The following is a 26,256-nucleotide window of genomic DNA, read 5'->3' as shown; positions in this document are numbered from 1 at the left end:
TATCACAAACTGAGTGGTTAAAACAACAGAAACTTACTGTCTCATAATTCTGGAGGCTAGAAGCCCCAAATCAAGGTATTTGCATGGCTATGCACCCTCTGAAACCTGCAGAGGAAGGATCCTTGCCTCTTCCTAGCCTCTGGTGGTTGCTGGCAATCCTTGGCATCCCTTGGCTTGCAGCTGCAGAATTCTAATTTCTCCATTCATTGTCACCTTCTGTGTCTCTATCTCTTCACAGGGTGGGTTTATTTTTTGTTTGTTTTTTTAAATAAGGAAACCAGTCATATTGAATTAGGGGCCTACCCTACTCCAGTATGAACTCATCTGAACCTAAATAACTACATCTACGACAATCTGTATTTCCAAGTAAAATCACATTCTGATGTACTGGGGGTTAAGTCTTCAATACATCACTTTTGGGGGCCACAATTCTACCCATAACATGGTCTTTCAGTTCTTCCACTGAATTGTCGTACCCAAGTGCATGTATTATTGTCCCAACTAGATTGTAAATTTTACAAGAAAAAAATTCAATTTTTCATCTGAAGTGGCAAACTGGCTGGTCTTGGGCTGAATTTGGCCTGCAGGCATGTTTATCTGCCCTGAAGTATTGGCTCACACAGTGATTTGCAAGATGTTCTGAATCAGTTTGTGAATATTTAAAAATTTGGAAACTTTACCTGAAAATCTGGGTGTCTGGTTTCCATAACAAATCAGAATGCCTGGTCACACACCAGAGGAACATTGTACCATGTTTTCACATATACACACACACACACACACACACACACATATATATCTCCTATTGGATTTGTTTCCCTTAGAGAACTTTGACTAATATGCTCTTCATTCAAAAATATCCATTGCTATTACCCTGGTTCAAGCCATCATCATCTCTCTCCCGGTTGTTACAATTGCTGCATACTTGGAATTCCAGCTGCAGCCTATTTTCCAAGGAGCAGCCAGAGAGACCCTTTAAAAATCATAAGTCAGTCACATGACTCCTCTATTTAGTGTCCTCCATCGGCTCCCATCTCACACAATGTACAAGCTGAAGCCTTTAGATGGCCTTCAAAGTCCTACACAACCTGGCTTCTTGCTGCCTTCACTGACCTCATCTCTATATCCGGTCCTGCCTCACTAGACTCCGACCACACACACTTTTCCTTTAGCTTTCTAAGCAAGTTCCAGCCTTAGTGCCTTTGTACCTGCTGCTCTCTTGTCTGGAAAGCTCTTTGTTCTTGCTAATTCATCTGAGCTATCCATAAGCAGAAGAGCACTGATTTCCTGCATCTCAAGAGAAGCAATAATGACTTTTTCCAAAATGAACCATTTATTTCAGATTTGCCAAAATGTGTGTGTCTCAACCAACTGCCTCAGGGTGTCATCTCTGACAGATGGCCTGGGGTTCCTTCCATTGGTTGGTCTTGACCATTTACAATTTCTGACCTCTGTTGCTGCACCTGTATAGAAATGGTGTGCAGCCAAGTCAGGGAGAAATGTTAAGTCTGAGCATTCATCACCATGTGCAAATTAGACCATGGTTTCCCTTCACTGATTCCCATGTACCTCCCAAAGCTCTTAGTGGCTGCTTTCTAAAGGAACCCTTGCCCTTTTACCCTAGGCCCAAGAAAACATCCTAGTTCATACTTAAAACACTGTGCTTTGGTGAAGGGAAAAGACATGAGACACATTATGGGAAGCGGAAACTTTAAACAGATGTGTGCAAGGAAAACATCCTCCATGGCAGTTCTGTGATCAGAGAGACCCTGTGTCCCTGCATTCCTGGCCCCATCCCAGCCCTCCTCTCCCGGGCCCTCCGTAAGTGCTCAGCTAGCTCCAGAGGGCTCAGCATCAGATCACCAAATCCTTCCTCATTGTAGTCATGGAAAGAGCCTGAATATTAGAAAAGAGAAGCTCCTGGGCTGTGGAATCAACTAGACCTGGTTCAAGCCCTGAATCTGACAATCATAAATGGTGGGGCCTTGGGCAATTATACTTGCATTAGCTTTCTCACTTACAAAATAGAGATGATAATGCTAATATTATGGGGCTGTTATGGAATTTAAATGAAATAGTGTATGATAAGTGCCTGACCTATAGTGAACATTCAGTCACTAGGAGTCAAGACAAGTAAGCACTGAAATTGAAGCCAGACTTCAGAGACATGGCCCTGTCACCTGGGGCTGAGCTGGGATGTGCAGTGGACACCCCTGATCACTCCAGTGAGACTGACCCCTAGGCTATCTTTCACACTGTCATCCCAGTGCTCCTGCCGGAATATAACCTTGACCAGGCCATCTCCCTCCTTAAAGTGCTGAGGAGACTAACCGCAAGTTCAGCCTCCAAGCAGCCTGCAAGTCAGGACCCTTGCTTTCCCTAGGCCACACCTCCTCACTCTTTGGACCACTCACCACCAACCTTTGCTTTGGGCATTAAGGAAACAGTAAGTAATTAATGATCCTTGAGCTAGGTTGTTGGATCAGTCACGCCTCTAACATTGTTGGCATTCAGCTATATTTTCTCCGTCTCCTTCAGGAGATGTCATGGGAGGTTTTCTGAAATTCAGCCATAGCATATCAACTGCATCCCCCTGCTCTGCTCCTTATCCAAAATGGAAAAGAGTTTGGTCTGGTGTGACCGTTTTTTGTGCATACTTGTGGCCTTAACATACTTGGTCCTCCATCCTCTTATCTGTAAGATGCTGGGCTACATCAGGAGATTTCCTGGATTCCTTCAGACCAAGACTTTGGGAGCCAGGGCTGGGCGTTGGCTTACTGATGCTGCTGGGGGTGAGGTAAGATGCTGTGCCCACAGGTCCAGCTTCACCCAGATAGCCAAGGGAGGTGTCTGCACAGAGAGGATGGGTGGGGAGCCCATTCCCAGTAGCAGGCAAGTTACTGTGGGCCAAGCCAGTCAGGGAGGGAGCAAGAACAGCAGCAGCCTTGATTCCTCCTCCCCCCGCAGCCCCCCCCCATCCCATCCACCCCCATAAGAACCAAACTGTGTATCTAAATCCTAGAATGTGTGGAATGTGCCACAGCCTGATAGGCATGAAGCAATCTGCAGAGAGGCAGGGAGGAGCTCTACTCCCCAGTCAGAGGCCTGACAGTGCAAGGACTACGGGTCCTGAGGGCTGGGCTGCCCCTCCCATCCTCCCTGGGCCTGCTGCCTCAGCCAGGATATCAAAGACTGCATTGTGCATTGAGCGGGACTTGGTCCCTCATGTGCCAGGGAGGAGGCGGGAGGAGGGACACCGCTGGGAGGCTGTCCCCTCCCAGTGCTCCTCTGGCTGGTGTTCCCAGGGGCCTTGGCCCGGGGAGGATGGTGCACACATGGGTGGCTGCTTCTGCATCCCTTGGGAGCCGAGTCTGTCCTGGGGTCCAGGTGAGTTTCCTGGGGTGCCCCGGCCTGTGGCTTGGCTGAGGTGGTGGGTCCAGTGAAGGCTTACGGATCTGCTGGGTTGGGGGAGCTACTCTTCTAAAGATGGGGAGATGGTTGTACTTTCTGGCTTCTTCTTCTCCCTTCCTCACTTAGTATTTGTCATTCTGGCTTTGTGAAAAGGGAGTGAAGCCTGGGAAGCATCTACGTTTCCTGAAGAAAGAGGCTTTGAGCTTGCTCTAGGAGGAGGAGAGAGTGCTGCTTTTGGCTGCCATTCCCAGGGTGTGACTAAGCCCTTCCTTCCTTTCTTCCCAAGATTCCCTAGTTCAGGAAGAAAGCTCAGGCAGTTAGTTCCTCTGGGGCCCAGGAGTGGTCATAAACTTGGCCTAAGCCATTCAACCCTATTTTTGTCCGGGTTAATGTTACTGGAGAAAAACAGGCAGTTTCCTGCCTCCTACCTGTTATAGTGTGATTTTTTCTTTCTCTCTCTCTTTTTTTTTTGTACATCAAATTGAGGTCACAGAGTTGTTGCTCTAAGAATTCTCAAGTCATCTGAGACTTGACACAGGGTGACCAGCCTTGACAGTTTCACTGGGACCCAGGGCTTTCCCAGGATGCATTCAGTGCTAAAACCGGGACAGTCCCAGGCAAACTGGGGTTGTTGGTCACCTTAATGCAAGCTCCTCGCTTCTTTTCACAGCAAGACCAAGGTGAGGCCCTGTGGTCTCGTGTATGGCATTTATTAGGATGAGTGGTGGCTTTGGAGGAGGACTTGCTTGGGAGACAGAAGAGCATTACACCAAGAAATCATTTCTAACCCTTGTTAGGACTCCGTATCTTCCTGGAGCACTGCCATGTTTCCTTGGCGGGGGAGCCCAGGAGAACCTCTAGCTAAGGCCTTCTACTCCCTGAGAGATGACTTCCCCCTGTAGTCTTGTGACCTGGGCTCAACAACATGGAAGGCACTAGAGGTTCCTAAAGCGAATCTGAAGCAGCCACGTTCTGCTTCCTCTGCTTGAAGTCTCAGCCTAGGCACCTTGGTACCTCCAGCAGGGAAAGGCTCCCAGACTAAGCAACCCTAGACTTTATAAGCAAGCAAATGCCCTTGGCACAAAGGCATGACCTTCAGCTAGGAAACAAATCTGGAAGAAAGATTCTCCAGATTTCTAAGATGTATATACTTTTCAGACCCTCCCCCTAAATCCTGTTGTCATTGCACCCCATGGGAGCAGATGTTGCATGGGAACTGTGGGAACATGAAGAACCACCGGTCTGTAAGGCAGGGACCTGGGTTCTAGATCTGACTCAGTCTACTTCCTCTTAGGCAGGCATCCTCACAGTTAATCACCTGACCTTTGAGGCCAGAGTGTCTGGATTTGATCTTAGTCCTTTGATTTGGCTTGACCAATTTACTTAACCTTTCTGTGTTTCAGTTTCCTCACCTGTAGATTTTATGATATAATTATGCCTTCCTCACAGGGTTGTGGTAGGGATTAAGTTTACATGTGAAACAGTTAAAACAACCTGGTACACAGTTAATTAAGCACAATAAATAAAACAAGGCACATTAATCACATCTCTATGACTCTGGCATACCATGCTCTCTCTCTAGGCCTCCCTTTTCTCATCTATAAAACGAGGGGGTTAACTCTGCCTGTGAAGGTATCTTAGGGAGCTCTGCTCCTAGTCCCTGGCACCCAGCTTCAGCTGGAGCAGCTCTGCTCCTGTTTGACATCCTGTTGTTCAACCCAAGATTTCATGTAAAAGAATTCTGCAGCTCAAAACCAACCAACCAACCAACCAACCAACCAACCAATATTGAAGAAAACATCCTCAAAGTTCTTATAATACTATCATTCAATTATTTTATTGTTTCACCAGATTTTTGCCATCGAATTGGTTGGCATCCTGGATTCACTTTTTCACCAGGAGTCAGCCTGATATTTATTTCTACTGAGGCTTTTCATGCCATCTCCCTAAAGTGTTTTCTGTACTTGTCAGGGGACTTCCCTAGGGAGGATGATATGGTGTTATAGGTCTGAGGCCAGTTGTTGTAAACATCCCCTTCTAGGTTCCCCCTATTTATCCTAGAGAAATGGAACAAAGTATGAGACACATGCTGGAGTGACCTAATAGTGTGTGACTTTGGGCAAGTCTCATATTCTTCGAACCTCAGTTTTCCTGTCTGTAAAATGAATCTAATGATAGTATCTATCACATGGAGCTTTCGTGAAGATTAAATCAGATAATTCATCTCATGGATTTAGCACAGTGTCTGGCTTCTGACCCTCAGTAATTGTGGGCTGTTTTATTGTTAGCTAATAGGGACCACTCCCACGTTCCTTCTTCCTATTCCTTACTCTACTGGAGTAGGAGTCTGTGCTCCTGCTTCTTTGGCTGCTTCAGTCATTGTGTCTGTTTCAGTGGGAGTAAACAGTGAGGACCAACAGTCCTCAGGGGTTAGGGAGGCAGAAAAGAAGAAGGCTTGACAGTACTAAGCCCCGGACAGCTGCCCAGCTGGTTTGCCTTGGTGTGACACAATGACAAACATTGTCCCCGACACCCCCCAGGTGTGCTGCATTCTCACACATGGACTCTGCCTGCGGCATCTGTTTCCGTGATGTTTCTTACTTACTCACATAAATCTCCTGATTCCATGTGGGCAGGGGATGGGTTTCTAGTAACTGCCATTATTTCTGGCTTCTGGACTCCTGGAAATTCTTGCCACTGTTAAACTACAGTTGCTCACTTAGGATCACAGAGCAAGTCATGTCAAGATTTGTTGGTCTAAAAGCTTCTAGCACTGCCCCCTTATCTTTCAACACTATCTTGAAGACATCTGGCAGACTTACACCCTTAAACAGAGGATGTGGGAGAGATACATTTGCCTACATTGATCGCTGTTGTTTGTAACTTTCCTTTCAACCTTTTTGGTAAATATGAATCATCAGTAAAATTATAGGAGATGGGGGGGGTGAATGCTGACAATAATAAACGATGCTTCACATTTGAGCTTTAAAAAACTCATGAGGTGCTTTGAACATACTGATAATAGAGACTATGAGAATATGCAAATTTCTACTTTTTGTCTTATTAGCTTCAGAACTTTTTTCTTTTATTTTTTGAAAAAATAAAAGATTACAGATACAATTAGGGTCCCCTGGTAGTTCTTCCCAATCTCACTACCTACTCTCCCTCCCCCAAATTAATCACATTCATGAATTCAGTGGTTTTGTGCTTTTATTACATATTTGTGTACTCGTATCATTGCAAAGAATTTATTTTGAAGATTTTTAAACTTAAAATGATATCATTATGCAAACTGCTTTTATTCTTTTGCTCAACATTATGATCTAAGATATATTCATGTAGGTAAATGTAGCTGTAATTCTAAGTTGGTATTTGTTCCAACAGGACAATGTGGGTTTACATCATAAAAATTGCTGGTTGTATGCTTGTCAGGTCAAAGAAAAAAAATGTGGGTGGAGAAGAAAAGAATGCAGGGAAATGTTTACTGTTTAGTTATCTTCTTAAAGTTGGGAGTGGTGGTGGATGGGTGGGATCAAGGAGAGACTGAGAGAGGAGAAATAGGAGTGAATTCTCATTTCCAGCAAGTTTCTGTGAGTGAAATATTTCCCAAGTTGGAAACCATAGATCTCAGCATTCTGAGGTTGGGTTTATGTAGTGGAACTGGCAAGGTCTGCACCCAATGATCTGGATGGCCTCTGACTCTATTGCTGACTTGCTGTGTGACCCCAGTAAAATCATTACTCCTCTCTGGGGCCTTAGTTTCTCAACAGTAAAATTAAGAGTGGAACTCAATGGTCTTTTATTCCCTTCAAATATTCGTTTTCTGTAATTATTGCCTCTCCTAATCTTTATCTCTCATATTTAAAATGTCAAGATGCTTTCCCTTTTCTAACTTTAAAATATAGTGTCATTCACTTTATTCCCTGACTTCTCATTTGCCAAGATCACAGTCCATATTCTCACACTCACACCCGTGGACTGCCATACAATTTTTCAGCTATCCTCCTTGCTTCTCCTCCTTGCCTCTCTCTGTCCTTCCTGTGCTATCTCAGGTAGAATTTCCACTTTTGTTTTGCCACACCTATGCACAGGAATGTTTCATAGCTCCATATTGCTTGCTATATCCAATCTAAATTCCTCTGCCTTCCTTAAAATGCTCTCCCTATCCTGACTCTACCACATTTATCAACTTTAGCCCCATGACCACTCACCTCTCCAGTATGTCCTCTGTCAGCTCATGTGCATGCAAAGTTCATTCACCCCTATCCTGCTGAGCTCTTTACCAGTAATCCTGCTTTTCTACCACCTATATGAATCGACCAACAAAATAAAGAGGAAGCCATAGACTGGGGGATAATATTTGTAAACCACATATCTGACACTTGTATCCAGAATATTTTTTTAAAATCTTATAACTCAGTAATGAGAAGGTAAACAACCCAATTAAAATGTACAGACACTTTCATTCAGAAAATACAGGGATGGAAAATAAGCATGTGAAAAAATATTCAACATCATTAGTTATTAGGGAAGTATAAATTGAAACAATGAGATAAAATTGCAAACCTACTAGAATGGCTACACTTAAGAAGACTGATACTATCAAGTGCTGATGTGAATGTGGAGCAACAGGAACTTTCACACATTGCTGATGAAAATGCAAAATGGTACAGCCATTTTGGAAAGCAGTTTGCCAGGTTTTCTTTTTTTCTGTGCCAAAGTCAATTTTATTTTATTTTTTTGATATCTTTATTAGAGCATAATTACTTTACAATGTTGTCTTAGTTTCTGTTGTATAACAAAGTGAATCAGCTATATGTATACATATATCCCCATATCCCCTCCCTCTTGCATCTCCCTCCCCCCCCCCCCCTCCCCCCCCCTTTGGGGGTCACAAAGCAATGAGCTGATCTCACCGTGCTATGCAGCTTCTTCCCACTAGCTATTTTCCACTTGGTAGTGTGTATATGTCAGTGCTACTCTCTCACTTCGTCCCAGCTTACTCTTCTCCCTCCCTGTGTCCTCAAGTCCATTCTCTACATCTGTGTCTTTATTCCTGTCCTGCCCCTAGGCTCATCAGAACCTTTTTTTTTTTTAGATTCCATATATATGTGTTAGCATATGGTATTTGTTTTTCTCTTTCTGAGTTACTTCACTCTGTATGCCAGACTCTAGCTTCATCCACCTCACTACAAATAACTCAATTTTGTTTCTTTTTATGGCTGAGTAATATTCCATTGTATATATGTGCCACATCTTCTTTATCCATTCGTCTGTCGATGGACACTTAGGTTGGTTTCATGTCCTGGCTATTGTAAATACTGCTGCAATGAACATTGTGGTACATGTCTCTTTTTGAATTTTGGTTTTCTCAGGGTATATGCCCAGTAGTGGGGTTGCTGGGTCATATGGTAGTTCAATTTTTAGTTTTTTAAACAACCTCCATGCTGTTCTCCATAGTGGCTGTATCAATTTACATTCCCACCAGCAGTGCAAGAGGGTTCCCTTTTCTCCACACCCTCTCCAGCATTCATTGTTTGTAGATTTTTTGATGATGGCCATTCTGACTGGTGTGAGGTGATACCTCATTGTGGTTTTGATTTGCATTTCTCTAATGATTAGTGATGTTGAGCAACCTTTCAGGTGTTTGTTGGCAATCTGTATGTCTTCTTTGGAGAAAGGTCTATTTAGGTCTAGTTTGGCAGTTTTTAAATAAACCTCTGTGTTTTTTGAATTGAGTGTTAGTAACTTTCTCTAACCAATAATAATAATAAAAATAAAACTAGCTTCCAGAAAGTAATTTATTGATTCATAAATAAAAAGTTCAGGGGTTGTTTGTTTCGGTATGTCTGGGTCAAAATATTCAAATGGTATTATCTGGAAGTTATCTTTCCTAAGCTCTGTTTGTACTGGGTTGGCCTCAACCTCAGGCAAACTTTCTCCCTGTAGTGGGCCCCATAGCTCCAGACTGTCATATTCACAGCTTCAAGTGCAGTGGAAAGGAATCTTTTCCTGAAGACGTCTAAGGAGAGCCCTAGGACCAGTTCTCACTGGCTTAACTTTGGTCACCTGGCCGTGGTACAGCATAACCTGACTGGCTTACGCTTGAGTCACGTGTCCACTTTTGGAGCTAGGGATGGAGTCAGCCCCATCTGAATGACACAGACTAGGTTTACATGGGTCATATCACTAATGAGGAAGCCAGGGATTGAGTCCAGAACTACCTGATTGCAGATTTTTTTCCTAGCCACTTCTCTACCTGCCTCCATTTTTAGAAAACAAAGCATGTCCATTACAGAATATTTGGAAAGCAGACAAAAGTATAGAAAAAATGGTTAAAAGTGACCCAGCGATATCTATCATGGGCCTTTTGGTTTATTTCCTTTGTCATTTTAAAAAAATCATATATTTTTCCTAAAGTACTTTATTCTATATGATAGTTTTTTTTCCAGTTTTATTGAGATGTAACTGACATTCAGCACTGTATAAATTTAAGGTGTACAGCATGATGATTTGAACTACATACATCAAGAAGTGATTACCACAGTAACTTTAGTGGACATCCATCATTTCCTACAAATATAAAATTAAAGAAAAGGAAAAAAAAATTTTCCTTGTGATTTGGGCCCTCTCTCTTTTTTTCTTGATGAATCTGGCTGAAGGTTTATCAATTTTGTTTATTTTTTAAAGAACAAGCTCTTAGCTTATTGTTCTTTCAGTTTCTATTTCATTCATTTCTGCTTTGATCTTTATGATTTCTTTCCTTCTACTAATTTTGGGTTGTGTTTGCTCTTCTTTTTCTAGTTCCTTTAGGTATAAGGCTAGGTTGTTTGTGATTTTTCTTGTTTCTCAAGGTAGGCTTGTATTGCTATAAACTTGCCTCCTAGAACTGCTTTAGCTGTGTCCCATAGATTTTGGATCATTGTGTTTTAGTTTTCATTTGTCTCCAGATATTTTTTGATTTCTTCAGTGATCACTGGTTGTTTAGTAGCATATTGTTTAGCCTCCATGTGTTTGTGCTCTTTGCAGTTTTTTCTTTCAGTTTTTTCTTTCTTGTAGTTGATTTCTAGTCTTACAGTGCTGTGGTCAGAGAAGATGCTTGATAGAATTTCAATTTTCATAAATTTCCCAAGACTTGTTTTGTGGCCTAGCATGTGATCTATCCTAGAGAATGTTCCATGTGTACTTGAAAAGAATGTGTATTCTGCTGATTTTGGATGGACTGTTCTATATAAACCTATTAAGTTCATCTGGTCTAATGTGTCATTTAAGCCCAGTATTCTGTACTGATTTTGTCTAGATGATTTGTCTATTATTGATATAAGTGGGGTGTCAAAGTCCCCTCCTAATATTGGGTTACTGTCAATTTCTCCCTTTACGTCTGTTAATACTTGCTTTATGTATTTAGGTGCTCCACTGTCAGATGCATATATATTTAAAATTTTTATATCTCCTGTTGGATTGATCCCTTGATAATTATGTAGTACCTTTCTTTGTCTCTTGTTACTGTCTTTGTTTTTTAAAGTCTGTTTTGTCTGATATCAGTTTTGCTACTGCGGCTTCTTTTTCATTTCCATTTGTATGGAATATCTTTTTCCATTCCCTCATTTTCAGTTTCTATGTGTTTTTAGATCTGAAGTGAATCTCCTGTAGGCAGCATATATGTATGGGTCTTGTTTTTGTATCCATTCAGCCACTCTATGTCTTTTGATTGGAGCATTCAGTCTATTTACATTTAAAGTAATTATTGATAGGTAAACTTATTGTCATTTTGGTAATTGTTTTTGGAGTTCTTTTTTGTTTCTTTCTTCTTCTTTTGTTCCTTTCTCTTGTGATTTGATGACTATCCTTAGTGCTATGTTTGTGTTTGTATCTCTTTTTTGTGTGTGTATCTACTGTAGATTTTTGGTTTATGGTTACCGTGAGGCATTTATACACACACACACACACACACACACATATAACTTTTGTACTGTGTATTCTTTACTTATTGTGGCTACAGATGATTTTACTACTTATTTCTTTTAACCTTCCTACTAGCTTTATATGTAGTTGAGTTACTACTTTTACTGCATGTTTGCCTTTACTAATGAGCTTTTTTCTTTCGTAATTTTCATGTTTCTAGTTGTGGCCTTTTCTTGTTTGCTTGGAGAAGTCCCTTTAAAATTTCTTGTAAAGCTTGGTGGTGCTGAACTCTTTTAGCTTTTGTCTGTAAAACTTTTGATCTCTCCATCAAATCTGAATGAAAGCCTTTCCAGGTTGAGTATTCTTGGTTGCAGGTTTTTCCTTTTCATCACTTTAAATGTATTGTGCCAGTCCCTTCTGGCCTGCAGAGTTTCTGCTGAAAAGTCAGTTGATAGTCTTATGGGACTTTCCTTATAAGTAATTTGTTGTTTTTCTCTTGCCCTTTTAATATATTCTCCCTTTATCTGTGATTTCCAACATTTTAATTACAATGTGTCTTCGTGTGGTTCTCCTTGGGTTGATTCCGTTTGGGACTTTCTGTGATTCCTGGACCTAGATGTGTGTTTGCTTTCCCAGGTTAAAAAGGTTTCAGCTATTATGTTCCCTGCTCCCTTCTCTCTCTCTCTTCTCCTTCTGGGACCCCTTTAACGTGAATGTTAGTATGCTTGATGTTGTCCTAGAGGTGTCTTAAACTGTCTTCATTAATTTTCATTCCTTTTTCTTTTTGTTTTCAGCTTGAGTGATTTCCACTACTCTGCCTTCCAGCTCACTGATCTCTTCCTCTGTGTCATATAATCCACTGTTGATTCCTTCTAGTGTATTTTTTATATCAGTTATTGTATTCTTCATCTCTGTTTGGTTCTTTATATTTTCTAACTCTTTGTTAAAAACTTCTAACTTCTCACTCTGTTCATCCAATTTTCTCCTGAGTACTTGAACATCTTTATGATCCTTACCTTGAACACTTTATTAGTAGATTGCTTATCTCCACTTCACTTAGTTCTTCTTCTGGAGTTTTATCTTGTTCCTTCATTTGGAATATATTCTTCTGTTGCCTCATTTTGCCTAATTTGTTTTTTTTTTTAATTCTATGCAGGGCTTCCCTGGTGGCGCAGTGGTTGAGAGTCCACCTGCCAATGCAGGGGACACGGGTTCGTGCCCTGGTCCGGAAAGATCCCACATGCCGCGGAGTGGCTGGGCTTGTGAGCCATGGCCGCTGAGCCTGCGCGTCCGGAGCCTGTGCTCCGCAACGCAAGAGGCCACAACAGTGAAAGGCCCACATAGCGCAAAAAAAAAAAAAATTCTGTGCATTTGATAGGTTAACTACATTTCCCAACCTTGGAGTAGTGGCCTTTTGTAGGAGATGTCCTATGTGCCCCAGCAGTGCACTCCTCTCTGGTCACCAGAGCTATATGATCTAGGGGTGCCCCCTATGTGGGTTGCATGGGTCCTTCTGTTGTGGCAGGCTGACTACTGGGGTAGTCTGGTAGGTATGGCTGGCCCCTAGTCTGGTTGGTTGCCAGGTAACTGGTAGGCATGGCTGGGTAATCTGAGGCAGCTGGCTGTGGAGCCCCAGCACCGCTGGGGCTAGTGCTGGTGGGTGGAGCTGGGTTCTGGGTGGGTGATTGCAGGATCAGGGGTCCTGGATCTATTGTTAGCCTGCTGTTGAGCAGGGTTGGTTCCTTACATTGCTGACTGCAGGATTTGGGGTGTCCCTAAGCTAGTGTTGGCCTGCTGGAGAAGTGCTCGGTCCTCTGATGGCTGGCTGAGGGGCCCAAGGTGTTTCAGAGCTGGTGTCAGCCTGCTAGATGGTAGGGCCATGGCCTGGAGGGTCCCAGTGCTGGTGTTGACCTTCTGGTGGATGAGGCCAGATCCCAGGGCAGCTGTCTGTGGGGCCCAAGTTGTCCCAGAGCTGGTGCTGGCCTGCTGATGGGCAAGGCTGGGTCCCATGGGGTCCCGGGCCTGGTGCTGACCTGCTAGTGGGTGGGCTGGGTCCTGACATGGCAGGCTGCAGGGCTATAGTGGTGCTGTGATTGATGTCTGCCAGGTGGTGGGTATGGTCAGAGCCCAGGGGATCCCAGGGCTGGTACTTGCCCATGGGTTGGTAAGGCTGGGTCCTGGGGCTAGTGCTGGACCACTGGTGGGCAGAGCTGGGTCCTAGGGTCTCTGGCTGCAGGGCCTGGGGATCCTGGAGCTGGAGTCAGCCCTGTGGTAGACAAGGCCAGGTCCTGGGGTGGCTATGAGCTCAGGGGGTCTTAAGGCAGCCAGCCTGCCAGTGGGTGGGGCTGTGTCCTTGCCTGGCCTGTTGCATGGCCTGAGACATCACAGTACTGGTACTGACAGGCTGCTGGTGGGTCCAGGTCCAGCACTAATAAGCTAGAGGGAAATTCCAAAATGGTGCTTGCCAGTACCAGGGTCCTCATGATAGAACAAGATTCCAAAAATGTCTGCCCCCATTGTCCATGTCCCCATGGTGAGTTCCAGTTGCCTCCTACCTCTCTGGGAGGCTCTCCAAGATAATCAGGTAGATCTGACTCAGGCTCCTTTCAAGCGGTAGCCTCTTTCCTGGGTCCCAGAGAATGTGAGATTTTGTGTGTGCCCTTTAAGAGTGGAGCCTCTATTTCGTTCAGCCCTCTGGGACTCCTGAAAATAAGCCCCACTGGCCTTCAAAGCCAAATGTTCTGGGCGTTTGCTTTCTGGTGCAGGACCCCTGGGCTGGGGAGTCCAGTGTGAGCTTGGACCCCTTACTCCTTGAGGAGAACCTCTGCAATTGTAATTCTCCTCCTGTTTGTGGGTTGCCCACCTTGGGGTATGGAACTTGACGAGACCATGCCTCTGCTCCTCCTACCTGTCTTACTGTGTCTTGTTTCTTCTTTATATCTTTAGTTGTAGAAGATTTTTTTGCTAGTCTTCTGGTCTTTCTCATCAGTAGCTGCTCTGTAAATAGTTGTAATTTTGGTGTGCCCGTGAGAAGAGGTGAGCTCAGGGTCTTCCTACTCCACCATCTTGGCCACTCCCTGATATGATAGTTTCTTGTTGTGGTCTCTGGTTCTTTTTCAAGGTCCAGCTCAAGTCTTCAAATCTTTCATGCTGAAATATAATTCCATGTTTAAAAGAGCTCTGTAACCTGTAAATCCCTGTGCAACTATTAACTGTTCTTCACATTATAGAGCTCCCTCTGATTTTCCAGATTCTTTACTGTTTCTCAACAAGCTGTCTTCTGGGTCATGGGTCCCAAAACAGCTGGTGAATTAGCTCTTTCTACTCCAGAGATTCTCACACTATAGAGAACATCAGAAATCCTCAAAGTGCTAGGTAAAAATACATGTCTCCAGACTCTACCCCTATTTTCAGGGGAGTAAGTGAGAAGGCTCCAGGAATATTTTAAAATTCATCTTTTTATTGAAATTTATCATTCATACAGAATTGTACATGAAATTATATGTACACAGCTTGTGAATTTTCACAAGGTGAATATATCCAACTATGCTGCTTCCTGTGGCTGTAATTCATTACTTCTCATTGGTATATTGTATTTAATTGTATATGTCATCGTTTACTCATCCATTCTAGTGTAGATGGACATTTGAGTCATTGCCAGGTTTGGGCTGTTATGAATTACTACTGCTCTGAGTATTTTAGTAGATATATTCTTGTGACGACACGTATGTATTATTTGGGATAACAGTGGAGTGGAACTGCTGAATCTTATGCATATGTACCTACGCATATGTTCAGCTTGAAGTGATACTGTCAAACAGTTTTCCAAAGTGAAAATTTTCAAAATTTATTCTCACACTTGCAGTATATGAGAGTTCTGGTTGCTGTGTATCCTTACAAACACTTGGCTTTACCTGTTTTTTTCATTTTTGCCAATCTGTGTAGAGGTGTTCCACTGTGGTTTTAATTTTCATTTCCCTGATGAACTTGAGAAAATTTTCATAAATCTATTGGCTGTTTGGATATTATCTTTGGTGAAATGCCTATTCAAGGCTTTTGCCCATTTTTCTAGTGGGTTACCCATCTATTTCTTAAATATTTTTAGCATTCTTTATATATTCTGGATTTAAATTCTTTGATGAATACACATATTGTCTACAGTTTCTTCTATTCTGTCACTTTTATCGCTCTCTTAATTACATCTTTTGACTAACAGAAGTTTTTCCTTTTAATGTACAGTAAGTCCCCTACATACGAATGAGTTCTGCCCTGAGAGCGAGTTCGTAAGTGTAATTTGTTCGTAAGTCCAACAAAGTTAGCCTAGGTACCCAACTAACACAATCAGCTATATAGTACTGTACTGTTATAGGTTAATAATACTTTTCACAAAAATAATACATAAAAAACAAACACAAAAAATAAAGAAACCATTTTTAATCTTACAGTACAGTAGTGCAGTACAACAGCTGGCATACAGGGGCTGGCATCGAGTGAACAGGCAAGAAGAGTTACTGACTGGAGGAGAGGGAGGAGGTGGGAGATGGTAGAGCTGAAGGATCATCATCAATAGGAGACAGAAGGCAAGCTGCAATTTTACTCACACCTGACGTTGATGGTACAGCTTCTGGTTCCTTGCTGGGTTCAATTCTATCTACCCTCTTGAAAAAATGATCCAGTGATGTCTGGGCAGTAGCTCTTTCTTTCTGACCCTAGATGACACGGTACCACTGGATTGCATTCTAAACAGCTGCTGCAACCCTCATGTACTGTTCTACGTTCGGGTTCTGTGCCTCAAAAACTAACAGTGCCTCCTCGAATAAAGAAAAGCCCCTTGCCATTTCCTGCATTGTGAAACTCTTCGGTTCTTCAGTTACTTCTTCTTCCTCTTGTCCCTCTTCGTACTTTCTCTGGGCACGTTCGCATCTTTGAAAGTTCACAACTTGAAGGTTCATATGTAGGGCACTTACCGTATTCCAATCTATCCATTATTTCTTTTGTGGGTAGTACTTTTTCCATTCTGTTTAGGAAATTGCTGGCTACCCCAAGTCATGCAGATACTCTTCTAATTTTTACTCCAAATTTTTTTGGTACAGGTATCTTTTAAAAAACAAGCAACTAAATAATTCTGATGCAGACTATCCACAAATCACATTCTGCAAAACTGCGATTTTCTGCTCTAAACCTCATGTGTCCTTTAAGAGCTGTGCGCCCTACTCTCTCCCCCAAACCAGGGTCACCATCATGAACTTCCTTCTTCAAGGTAGGCTCATGCCACAGGCCCTCATGGTCCTCAGGCCATTGTCTCTTCTCATGGAGCCTTACAACAGGGACAGACTCACAAAGTTTGCCAGGGCTGGGTATAAATACGTGAGCTGTCAGTTTGGGGACCGTGATAGCCTGAGGACAAATGCCCCATAGTGGTGGCAGTGACTGCTCAGTCCCAGCTGACTATTGCCAGATAATCATGAGGGTCCCAGACCATAGTTCTTCCAGTTTTCAAAGCAAAGCCAAACATCTGGGTTATGTAAAACATCCTGATTTCTAAATGATGTAGAGCAATTTAAACCTTAAAAATTCACTGTGTGGTAGCAGAAACTAATGCACCATTGTAAAGCAATTATACTCCAATAAAGATGTTAAAAAAAAAAACCAAAAAAACCCCCAATAGCTTGTTAAAATAATTCTTAAATTCCTTTAGCCTCTCCCAATATTTTAGTTACTTGTCCTCAGTTGCTTGTGTTTGTTCAACTTAGTATAAAATCCTTTAGGTTTTTCCCCTTCTTTAGATCTTCATTTCCTCATGTGGACTTTCACATTATATAAAACGTACGTTAAATAAAATATCTATGTTTTTCTCCTGTTTAAAAAAAAAATTCACTGTGCAGGGGGGGAAAAAGAAAAGAAAAAAGAAAAATGTGGGTTTTCTGTAGCCTGTGGCCTCTGGTATACCAGTTTTCAAACTCTGTCCTAGTGTAAGGAAGCAGGCTGCCACTCCAAGTGTGATCCTCGGACCAGCGGGATGGTCACCTGGGAGCACATTAGAAATGAAGAACCTCAGGCTTCCATCTACTGAGGCAGAATCTGCAATTTATCAATAGCCCCAGGTGATTCATACATTCATTAAAGTGTGAAAACTTTACGTAGATGTATGGTTTTTTATTTTTAATTTTTGAATTTTATTTTATTTATTTTTTTATATAGCAGGTTCTGATTAGTCATCCATTGTATACACATCAGTGTATACAAGTCAATCCCAATCTCCCAATTCATCCCACTAGATGTATGGTTCTTAATACTGGCTTAAATCAGAATCATTTGGGGAACTTAAGAAAAATACCTGTATCAATGCTAGATGATGTCTAGCTCTTCTTGGCCGGGGCCCAAGTCGCGACTGACGAGGGACGGACGTTCATGGCGACCAGGACCGCTCTTCTCGTTCGGCCCCGGCCCCTTGCCTCTCCTCCCTGCCTGCTGGTGGCGTGCGTAAGGCAGAGGTACGGAATCCCCGCTGGACCTTGGTCTCCTGCCCCTGCCTCACGGCGGTCGCCGGGCCGACCGGGTACGCTCACGCAGCCGACACTCTAGCCTCGCCTTCTCGGAGAGTCTCGCGAGGCGTCCCACAGCTCACCACGCGCCCCCGTCGATGCGTGAGCGTCCCGCCTACTCCCTGCGGTGCCTCTGGCTGGCTCCAGGTGTCCCTGAGGTGGCGTCGCTTCCTGTTCTCAGCGAGCCCCTCGGGTTCCCCCTGTAGTGGTGAGTCTGGTGAGCAGCTCTCTTGGGGAGTCCAGGTGATAAGGAAGGCACGCCGGTGTCCCTCGTAGGGGCAGGTGCCTTGTGGGGGTCGTCCTCATACGTGCAGGGGGACTGACTTGGCCGTGTGTTCCCCCTTCGCCGCCGAGGTTGCACGCGGGAGTGTGAGCTATCGTGACGGGCCGGGTGATGCGAAGGGGGGCTCAGGCAAGCCCCCTGGTTAGGCAAACGCAGGAGCCCGAGGCTTCGCAGGCGTTGCCCTCCCCTTACCATGAATGCTCATGTTAACCCCATGCTTACCCAACCACAGACCGCCCCCCCGCCCCTAGCCGAGAACTGGCATCTCCCGAAGTGCGTCCGTGGGCCTGATGGGGAGACGATGGGTGGGGGACTGGGGGACGACGCACCCTGGGTGGGAAAGTCTTCTCTAGCGATCTGAGAAGGAGCGTTGGGGCACCGTACCTCCTTGCCGCCGCCCCTCCAAAGCTCACAGTAGCCTCCGCAGCGTGTGTGGGCAGAACCCCTCGCCTTCCGGTGAGTGGTGGGCCGGCCCCGCCATGAGGCCACGTGCCGCTCTTCAGGGGAAGGGGGAGAAAAAAAGAAAAATACCTATGACTGGGCAGCACTATGAACGATGTAAATCAGCATTTCTGGAGATGAGGCCTAGGCACTGATATTTTTAAAAAGCAACCTGGGGGATTTGAATAGGCAGCCAGGGTTGAGAAGTGCTAATTTAGATCAAGCCCTCACTTATGACTGGGAAATGTGAAATCTCAGAAAATGGATGGATGAAATATCTTGACCAATGTTACCTACCTAATGTATCAGAGAATCTGATTTGTGCAAACTCATATCTCATGATTCCCAAGCCAGAGCCTTTTTGCTATAGTTACTTCTGGTTCCTGGAGGCAGAACGACAAAATGATCCTGCTAGACTATGGCTCATTGCTGCCAGCTTTCTAGCTAAGCTGCCTAACTTTCGGCACTGACCCCTAACAAGATTTGCTAGATGAAGAGCTGTGAGCTAATGGGCCTGTCCTTCAGCCCATTCAAGCCAAAATCCATTTCATTCCCTGTTCATTACCCAAAAAAGTGCTAACTGTTCCTGCTATGAAGACATGGAAGATCCTCAGCTCGCATCTCAAAGTCCCACCGTATAGGCACAGAAGAAGGCAAAGACTTCTGGCAGCAATATGAGGATTTGGGTTCAGCATTAACCAGCAGGGATTGGATAGCGCGCGATTACTTCATCTCTTATCACTCTTGGGCTGCATCAACAGAAACACAGGTCCAGGATGCAAACGTGGTAGGTCTGCTTGAGTTTGATCCACCAGCATTTTACAGTTGAAGAAGCTGGATGGATTAGATGAATGACTGACAAATGGTGGTTGAGACAAGATTCCTAATCCCTATTTCCAGTATCAGGTAATGCTTATAATCTTCTGACCCCATGGTGGAGTCCTTGAGCAGTGTCATGTTCAAAAGAACAGAGTAACCAACAGTAATGTGTTAAGGACTTGAGTTCTCTTGTATTTTGAGGATACCATGAAGGAGGCCCACATCCCATATCAATACTTGTGAATTTCCCTTTTTTTTTTTTTTTTTTTGCGGTACACGGGCCTCTCACTGTTGTGGCCTCTCCCGTTGCGGAGCACAGGCTCCGGACGCGCAGGCGCAGCGGCCATGGCTCACGGGCCCAGCCGCTCTGCGGCATGTGAGATCTTCCTGGACCAGGGCACGAACCCGTGTCCCCTGCATTGGCAGGCGGACTCTCAACCACTGCGCCACCAAGGAAGCCCTGAATTTCCCTTTTATTCATTTTTACCTGCTGCCTTGTGCTTTATAGCTGTACTCTTCTTCTCTTTTCAACCCCATGCCATCAAAATAGCCTCCTTCTTAACCTTAGTCTATGCTATGGTTTTCTTTCCTCTCCTTTTCACTCCAATTTTACAGCTGCAAAGACAGGAACACTTTAGAGAGCTGGGGAGGAAAGAAGTCCCATACAGGACTCTGTATAGTGGGCAGACAGAAGGGCAGTCTGGGGACAGTCATACATTTCAGGGCCATTACAGCCATGCCCCAGCCACCTCCCTTATGATGCTATTCCCACTTGCTCTGCTCCAGCACTTGTGTTATCCACCTTGCTGTAGTCAGATCTATAATGACCTTGTAGGCTCAGCATATATTGAACACGTTCAGTATACTAGGCCATGGGACTCAGTCTGACCTGTAGGTGGGAATTTTTTTTTTTTAATAAAGTGGGGACACCCAGGCTGCTATAGGATTGAGATAGTATGCTTTAGTTGAATACTAAATAATTATTAGGCGATGGTGGTAACAATTAGAGTTCTTCTAGGCCACCAGCCCTGGAGAAAAAAATGATCACTTGATAAAAACTTGCAATCCTTGCTTATAGCTTTCTTATACTCTCGCAAATGATCTTTCATTTGATCTCCTCCAGGTAAAGAAACTTCTTCCAAGGATCCAGCCATATCCACTGAGATTATATCCTTATCTGAAAACAAGGAAAAATGTTTCCTGCCACAGAATATGACTCCAGGTATCTAAACCCCAAAGACAAAACCTAGTTAAAAAATATTTTCCATGTAGAATATTACAGTAATCCCCTTATCAGTCCCATCTGCAAACTCCCTCCCTCTGATCCTTTCTAGGCACCACCATCAAATACATCTTTGTAAGCATGACCTTGACTATGATATTCACTTGCTCACAAATCTTCCAGTGGTCTCCATTGCCTGTAAGATTAAGCTAAGCCATCTCAAGCTAACACTCAGAGTTCTTCACAGTCTGGCACATATTAGGAGCTCCATACATATTTGCTGTATTAAATAAAGTATATCATCAAATAGATTTTAAGGTGCTGAAGGGCAGGGGTAATTTTTTGAGTAATTAAGTATTCTACATAGTACCTAAAAGAGTTTTTTGTACATAATTGGTGCTCAGAAAATGTTTGGTAAATAAATACATGAATAATTGAATAGGTCCATGGGGGTCATGTTTGTATTCTGTATACTACCAAAACAGAGTTTTGGTAGTATACAGAATAAAAACAGAGTTGGTTATACAGAATTGGTTAAATAAATAAGTGAATAAAGGGTTGAGTATGTGGGATGAGATTGGCTGAGCAGAAGGATGTCTGTCTGAATCTTTCAGAAAGAGAAAAAGATTTTGAAATTAAAGTGGAAAAAATCTTTTTCTCAGGACATATCTTTCACAGTGTTCCCCTTAAGAGACTTCAGTGAAGCTGGCAAAGAGAGAACCATCCTCAGAGAGAGCTACACCTGGGCTGAACCTTGTACTGGAAACTCTGAGGATAAACCTGTAGAAGATACAGTTTCTGTTATCCAGTAACAGGGACCACTTTTGAGGGCAAATCACATGCCAAGCACGTGCTAAGTCATCCCTGCATCTACTTCTCATCCTCACATGCTCACCTCTAGAAGGTGGCACCACACTCTGCATTTCAAAGGTGGCAAACAGGGACTCAGAGAGGGAGGTGACTTCCCTAGTGCTGCACAGTTAATACGTTATGGGAAAGGCATTCAATCCCTGGTCCTTGTTTGTAACCAGGGTGTTCCGTTGCCGCCCAAACATGTACTTTTATCCAGAATACAAAATCGAGATTTGTGAAAAAAGATTTGCGTTATGAATGTTTTGAAGGATATACACTATGTAAACAGTGTAATGTCATGCATGCCATATTCTTTCTTTTCCCAATTTCAAATTCTGTCAGACTTCTTGGTTGACAATAAGAAAAACCTTGCCCTCTGTTTTTTGGTGTTGCGTCAGTCTGCTTATCTGTCTGTCAGCTTGGGCCATCCCTGAAAAAGCTGAATCACCCACCATCTGTTGTCTCCTGAACACAGTGGAGTCAGCATTTTGTCTTATCAGTGCATGAAGGCAAGTGAACAAAGGGTACATGTAGGTGAAACTTAACCACCTGAACCTGAACTTGTCCGTCTTTCAGCATTTTCTGCCATGTTGCTGTTTCCAGGAAGGTCATAGGGTGAGAAGGGGAGACTCAGCTCCAACTGCCACCCTCTTCTTTATGAGGAAGAGTCCCAGACAGAATCAGTCAGATACATTATCATGACTAAACCACCGGTTTTCAGAAGTATTAAAAAAATGACAAAATGCACTTCACACTAAGACTAGAGTGAACTTGATTTATTCCCCTATCCAAAGAGGGCACTATAGGATCCCACAGTGGCACAGAGATGCTGCTCTGAGTATCAGCTCTCATTGGTTGAGATCCACAAGCAGTTTGCTTATTTCAATCCAGGTCTTTTAAGTTCTATAACCATGGATTCAAGTACATGGCAAGGAGGGTCACATTGAAGGGGCCGTCACTTATCAGGAGCTTTTCCCAGGAAGATTCTGGAGGGGAGTTTAGATCAGGCTTTGAAAGGACAGGAGGTTTGGTGAACAGAAATCACAGAATCAATCAGTGTCAAGGTTAATTACATTGTAACAAGTTGGGGGCTGCGAGCAGTAACTGCTGGAACACTGGGGTGGGGGGTTGCAAGGGGCAAAAGCTAATGCTCATGTGTGTATTGAACATTTAGTATGCACCCAGCACTGAACAAAATGCTTTATGCACATAATCTCATTTAGTAAGCCTCTTAAAAACCCTGTGGGATAGTACTCTAAAAGCCATCTTATTAATTAGAAAAGTCAAGCGTAGAGAGGTAATTAACTGCTGAGGGTGGTGCAGTTAACAAAGGCAGAGCCGAGCCTCGAGTCCACTGACTCCTCCTCCCTGGGCTTTACCTCCTCCTAGAGATCAGTGGTCAGTGAGGCTACCAGACAGTCGTTGGACCTGGACTGCGGCAGATGGAGGGCTTGCATGAGATTAGAACACAAGCCAGGGAGGAACAGAATGGAACAGACATCCACCCAAAGCTCTCACCGATGTCAGGTCAGCTGGGCATGTCGTATCAGAGCTGGCCTGCAGCCACAGCATTTCCACGACTTCTTGGTTAGAGACAGGAAGACAGAAATGCAGGCTGCCTGTATTCTCAGGCCAGCATGACAGGGACCGTCTGTAATGTGCTCAGGAATTTGCAAAAGCCCTGGCAGGTTAGGGCTAGAAGACAGACCTCTGTGCCTATCTAGTTGCTGCCTTGAAGGTTCATTGCGTTTGATAATTATTAATGCAATTGCTACGTATTGTCTGAAGAAGACACATGGCAAAGTGCAGTTATAAGATGAACCTCCTCAGTATGGCCTTTCCCAGCAACACTATCCACTCTCCAACAGCTCCATCACTCTGTCTCTTTACCCTATTAACATTTTTTTTTATTCATAGCACTTTTCTCCATCTGAAATTACTGTGTTCATGGAATTGGTTACTTGCCAAGAATACAAGCTCCATGAGAACCGGATCTTGTCTATTTTGTTTCCTGCTGTATCTCAGCACCTAAAACAGCCTCTGTTCACAGTATTGAATGAATGTGCATTTTGAAGATGTTAAAGATAGACTTTAATATATTAGCCACTTACCCTGACGAACAACAAATGCATAATCAGAAAGAAGCAGGTTAGAGGAAATGCATGTGTATATGTATAATGCATGGAGTATTAATATCTATTACATATGATAAATTTGACATATAAATATACTTCCATAAATATGGATAAATTAGTATTCTTTGGAAACTTTCATAAATCATCCACAGGAGGAAAGATATGTTCCAGCTGGTTCTGTGTGGCACTGTTCCCTCAGTGCCAGGCAGAGCAGGAATATACTCTGTACAAACAGAAATAACCAACCCAACTGCAGCAACTCCTGTGATTCCAGAACATTCTGGGCTTCAGCATTTTTTCTTCTGGGGGAGGAAAGTTTAAAGAATGTGCTCAGAGAATTGTTAAGATCACTTGTAATCTCTGATGAGAACATCAATTTAGGGGTTGGGTGTGGGAAACATTGGGGGTTATCTAATTCTTTCTTCCCTGTTTCTGCATTTCCATCCTGATCTTTCTCACTCTGTTCTCTTTAAGATCTGACGCTCTCCTTCAGTGTGAAGAGCCGCTCCAGGAGGTGTGTAAATGGCCCCTTGCAAGAAGCAGCCAGGAGGCGGCTCTGGGCACTGGAGAATGAGGACCAGGAGGTGCGTGCATTGTTCAAGGTGAGCTTCGCAGAGCAGTGCAACCTTGTGTCCACCTTGTGTCTGTCCACAACAGCCTCTCCAACACCTAGAACAGTGCTAGGAAGAAAGTCGGCCCTCAAGAAAACATCTGACTGAATGAATGAAGGAAAATGTACACATTCTCTGCTCAGCAGGAATGGGTCAAGCCTTGGAGTCAGAGTCAGAGAAGACTTCATTTAAAATCTGCCACTATTAATTTTTTGACCTTCAGCAAGTTACTTAACCTCTGTAGAATGGGAATCGTTATAATACCTACCTCATAAAGTATACTTTTTAAAAAATATGGTGAATTTGACTTTTTAAGATTGTGATAAAATATACATAACATTTTCAATTTTAATAATTTTTACAGAACAAGTCAGTGATATTAAATGCATTCACATTATTGTGTAACCATCACCACTGTCCATGCCAGAATTTCTCATCATACCAAACTAAAACACTGTACCCACTAAACAGTAACTCCCCTCTATCCCCTTTCCTCAGCCACTGGTAACCACTGGTAAGTGTACTTTTTTTACATACCAAAATTGCTAATCAAAAATTAATAGCTATAAATATTAGAATGAGAGGAGGAAAAGGCAATAAAATAAACCAATTTCTCATCTTTCATAGTAGGTAGATAATATCTTCAAGTGCTAAACCAAGGAAGAAGGGTATGACTAAATTATTTATACCTTAGGAGGTACTTACTAGGAGAACTGAAGTCAGGAATGTTTAAAATTTGCTGCAACTAGAGGTGGGGGAAAGAGAACATTGCTTTACATAATAAACTAGTATGTTATAGTTATTTTACAGTTTCTGTATGAATTGATACAAATTAAAAAGAGAAACATACTCTATTAATCTGTCATGTAACAAAAAATATAGTGTTTGGTTTGTTGGGAGGAGTAAATGAGATAGTATCTGTAGAGAGCTTGGTGTTGTGCTTGGGTGGTAGGATGTGCTCCAGAAATAGTAGATATGTTATATATAGCAGAGTCATTTTGTTTTTAAATCTCCAGAATTCAGGAACTTGGAGGCATTAGCTACTAACGGGCACCATAGAGTTTCTTTTAATTTGAGTCGCTTTTGACACAGGCAAGAGCTGGGTTTGGTTGTGCAAACTGGCCTGCTGGGCTGAGTCTTGAGTGGGCAGGCTTGTGGGCCAAAGCTGAGGCCTGGAGTCAGTTGGAACTGAGATCCAGTTTGGGTGTCACAGCTCCCTTGACTTACCCTGTCTGCACCCTGGCATCCTTGAGTATAAAACAGGGACAGTGCCATTTTCTATTAAATGTGAGGTGCCATTTGATTATAAACACACTATTTTAAGAAAGAAAATAAATGCTGCCCATTATTTATGATGCCACACTTCCTTTTCTTTTATTTCAGAAATGGTGAAATGTGATAAAAGTGCATCTTAGAATGGGTTAACTCCTATAATTACACTCTTTCATAGGGTTATTGTAAAAGTTAAATGAGGCATTGCTCATCAAACTCTTGCTGAAGAGCCTGGCATATAGTAAATTCCTTGTAAATCAGTTTTTACTTAGGACCCTCTTCCCTGACTACCAGGATCTATATCCTCCAAGGATCCGGGGCCTCCTGGGGCCTGGTATGGGAGAACCCCAGAGTTCTGACTTTGCTGAAGTAGGGGCTTTTCCTTGGATCCTTCTATCCTCTTCTTCTTTCTCCAGGGTTCCCTCAGGACAGGGATCCAGGGGTTGATCACTGGTGGTAGGACTGGCCTGGAGGGAGAGGGACATTCTGATCATCACTTGTTATAGTCAAGTCCAGGTGCTTGGACAAGCAAAAAAGATTTTAGGGGAAAACCAAGTCTAGGCAGTGATTCAGGCCTTTTTATTCAGGTATTTAAAAAGGGGGTGGGGGGTGTTACAGGTCTCTTCTTGCTCTGCTTGTGAGTGTGTAAACTGGCACAACCATTCTGTAGGGTAGTTTGGCTCCTGCATTTTAGGATTGAAAATGTGCATTCCCAATTAACACTTCTTGGAATCACTTGTGTCAAAACAATCAAGGGTGC

General features: G+C 43.3%; 1 protein-coding gene across 1 annotated transcript in view; it reads left to right on the top strand.

Moving 5' to 3' along the window:
* Positions 1–3,238: 3,238 nt before the first annotated feature.
* SH3TC2 (SH3 domain and tetratricopeptide repeats 2) overlaps positions 3,239–26,256 on the top strand; it is a 64,165-nt gene continuing 41,147 nt past the window's right edge. The window contains exons 1-3 of the mRNA XM_029217752.1: positions 3,239–3,387; positions 20,528–20,626; positions 24,088–24,215. Of these exons, the coding sequence (XP_029073585.1) occupies positions 3,336–3,387; positions 20,528–20,626; positions 24,088–24,215 (279 nt within the window). The 5' untranslated portion in view covers positions 3,239–3,335. The remainder of the gene's footprint in view (positions 3,388–20,527; positions 20,627–24,087; positions 24,216–26,256) is intronic.

Source organism: Monodon monoceros, unplaced genomic scaffold (assembly GCF_005190385.1).
Source record: "Monodon monoceros isolate NGI ecotype Baffin Bay Population unplaced genomic scaffold, NGI_Narwhal_1 Super_Scaffold_12, whole genome shotgun sequence".
NCBI classification, from domain to species: domain Eukaryota; kingdom Metazoa; phylum Chordata; class Mammalia; order Artiodactyla; family Monodontidae; genus Monodon; species Monodon monoceros.
This window is presented reverse-complemented; position numbering and strand designations above follow the sequence as displayed.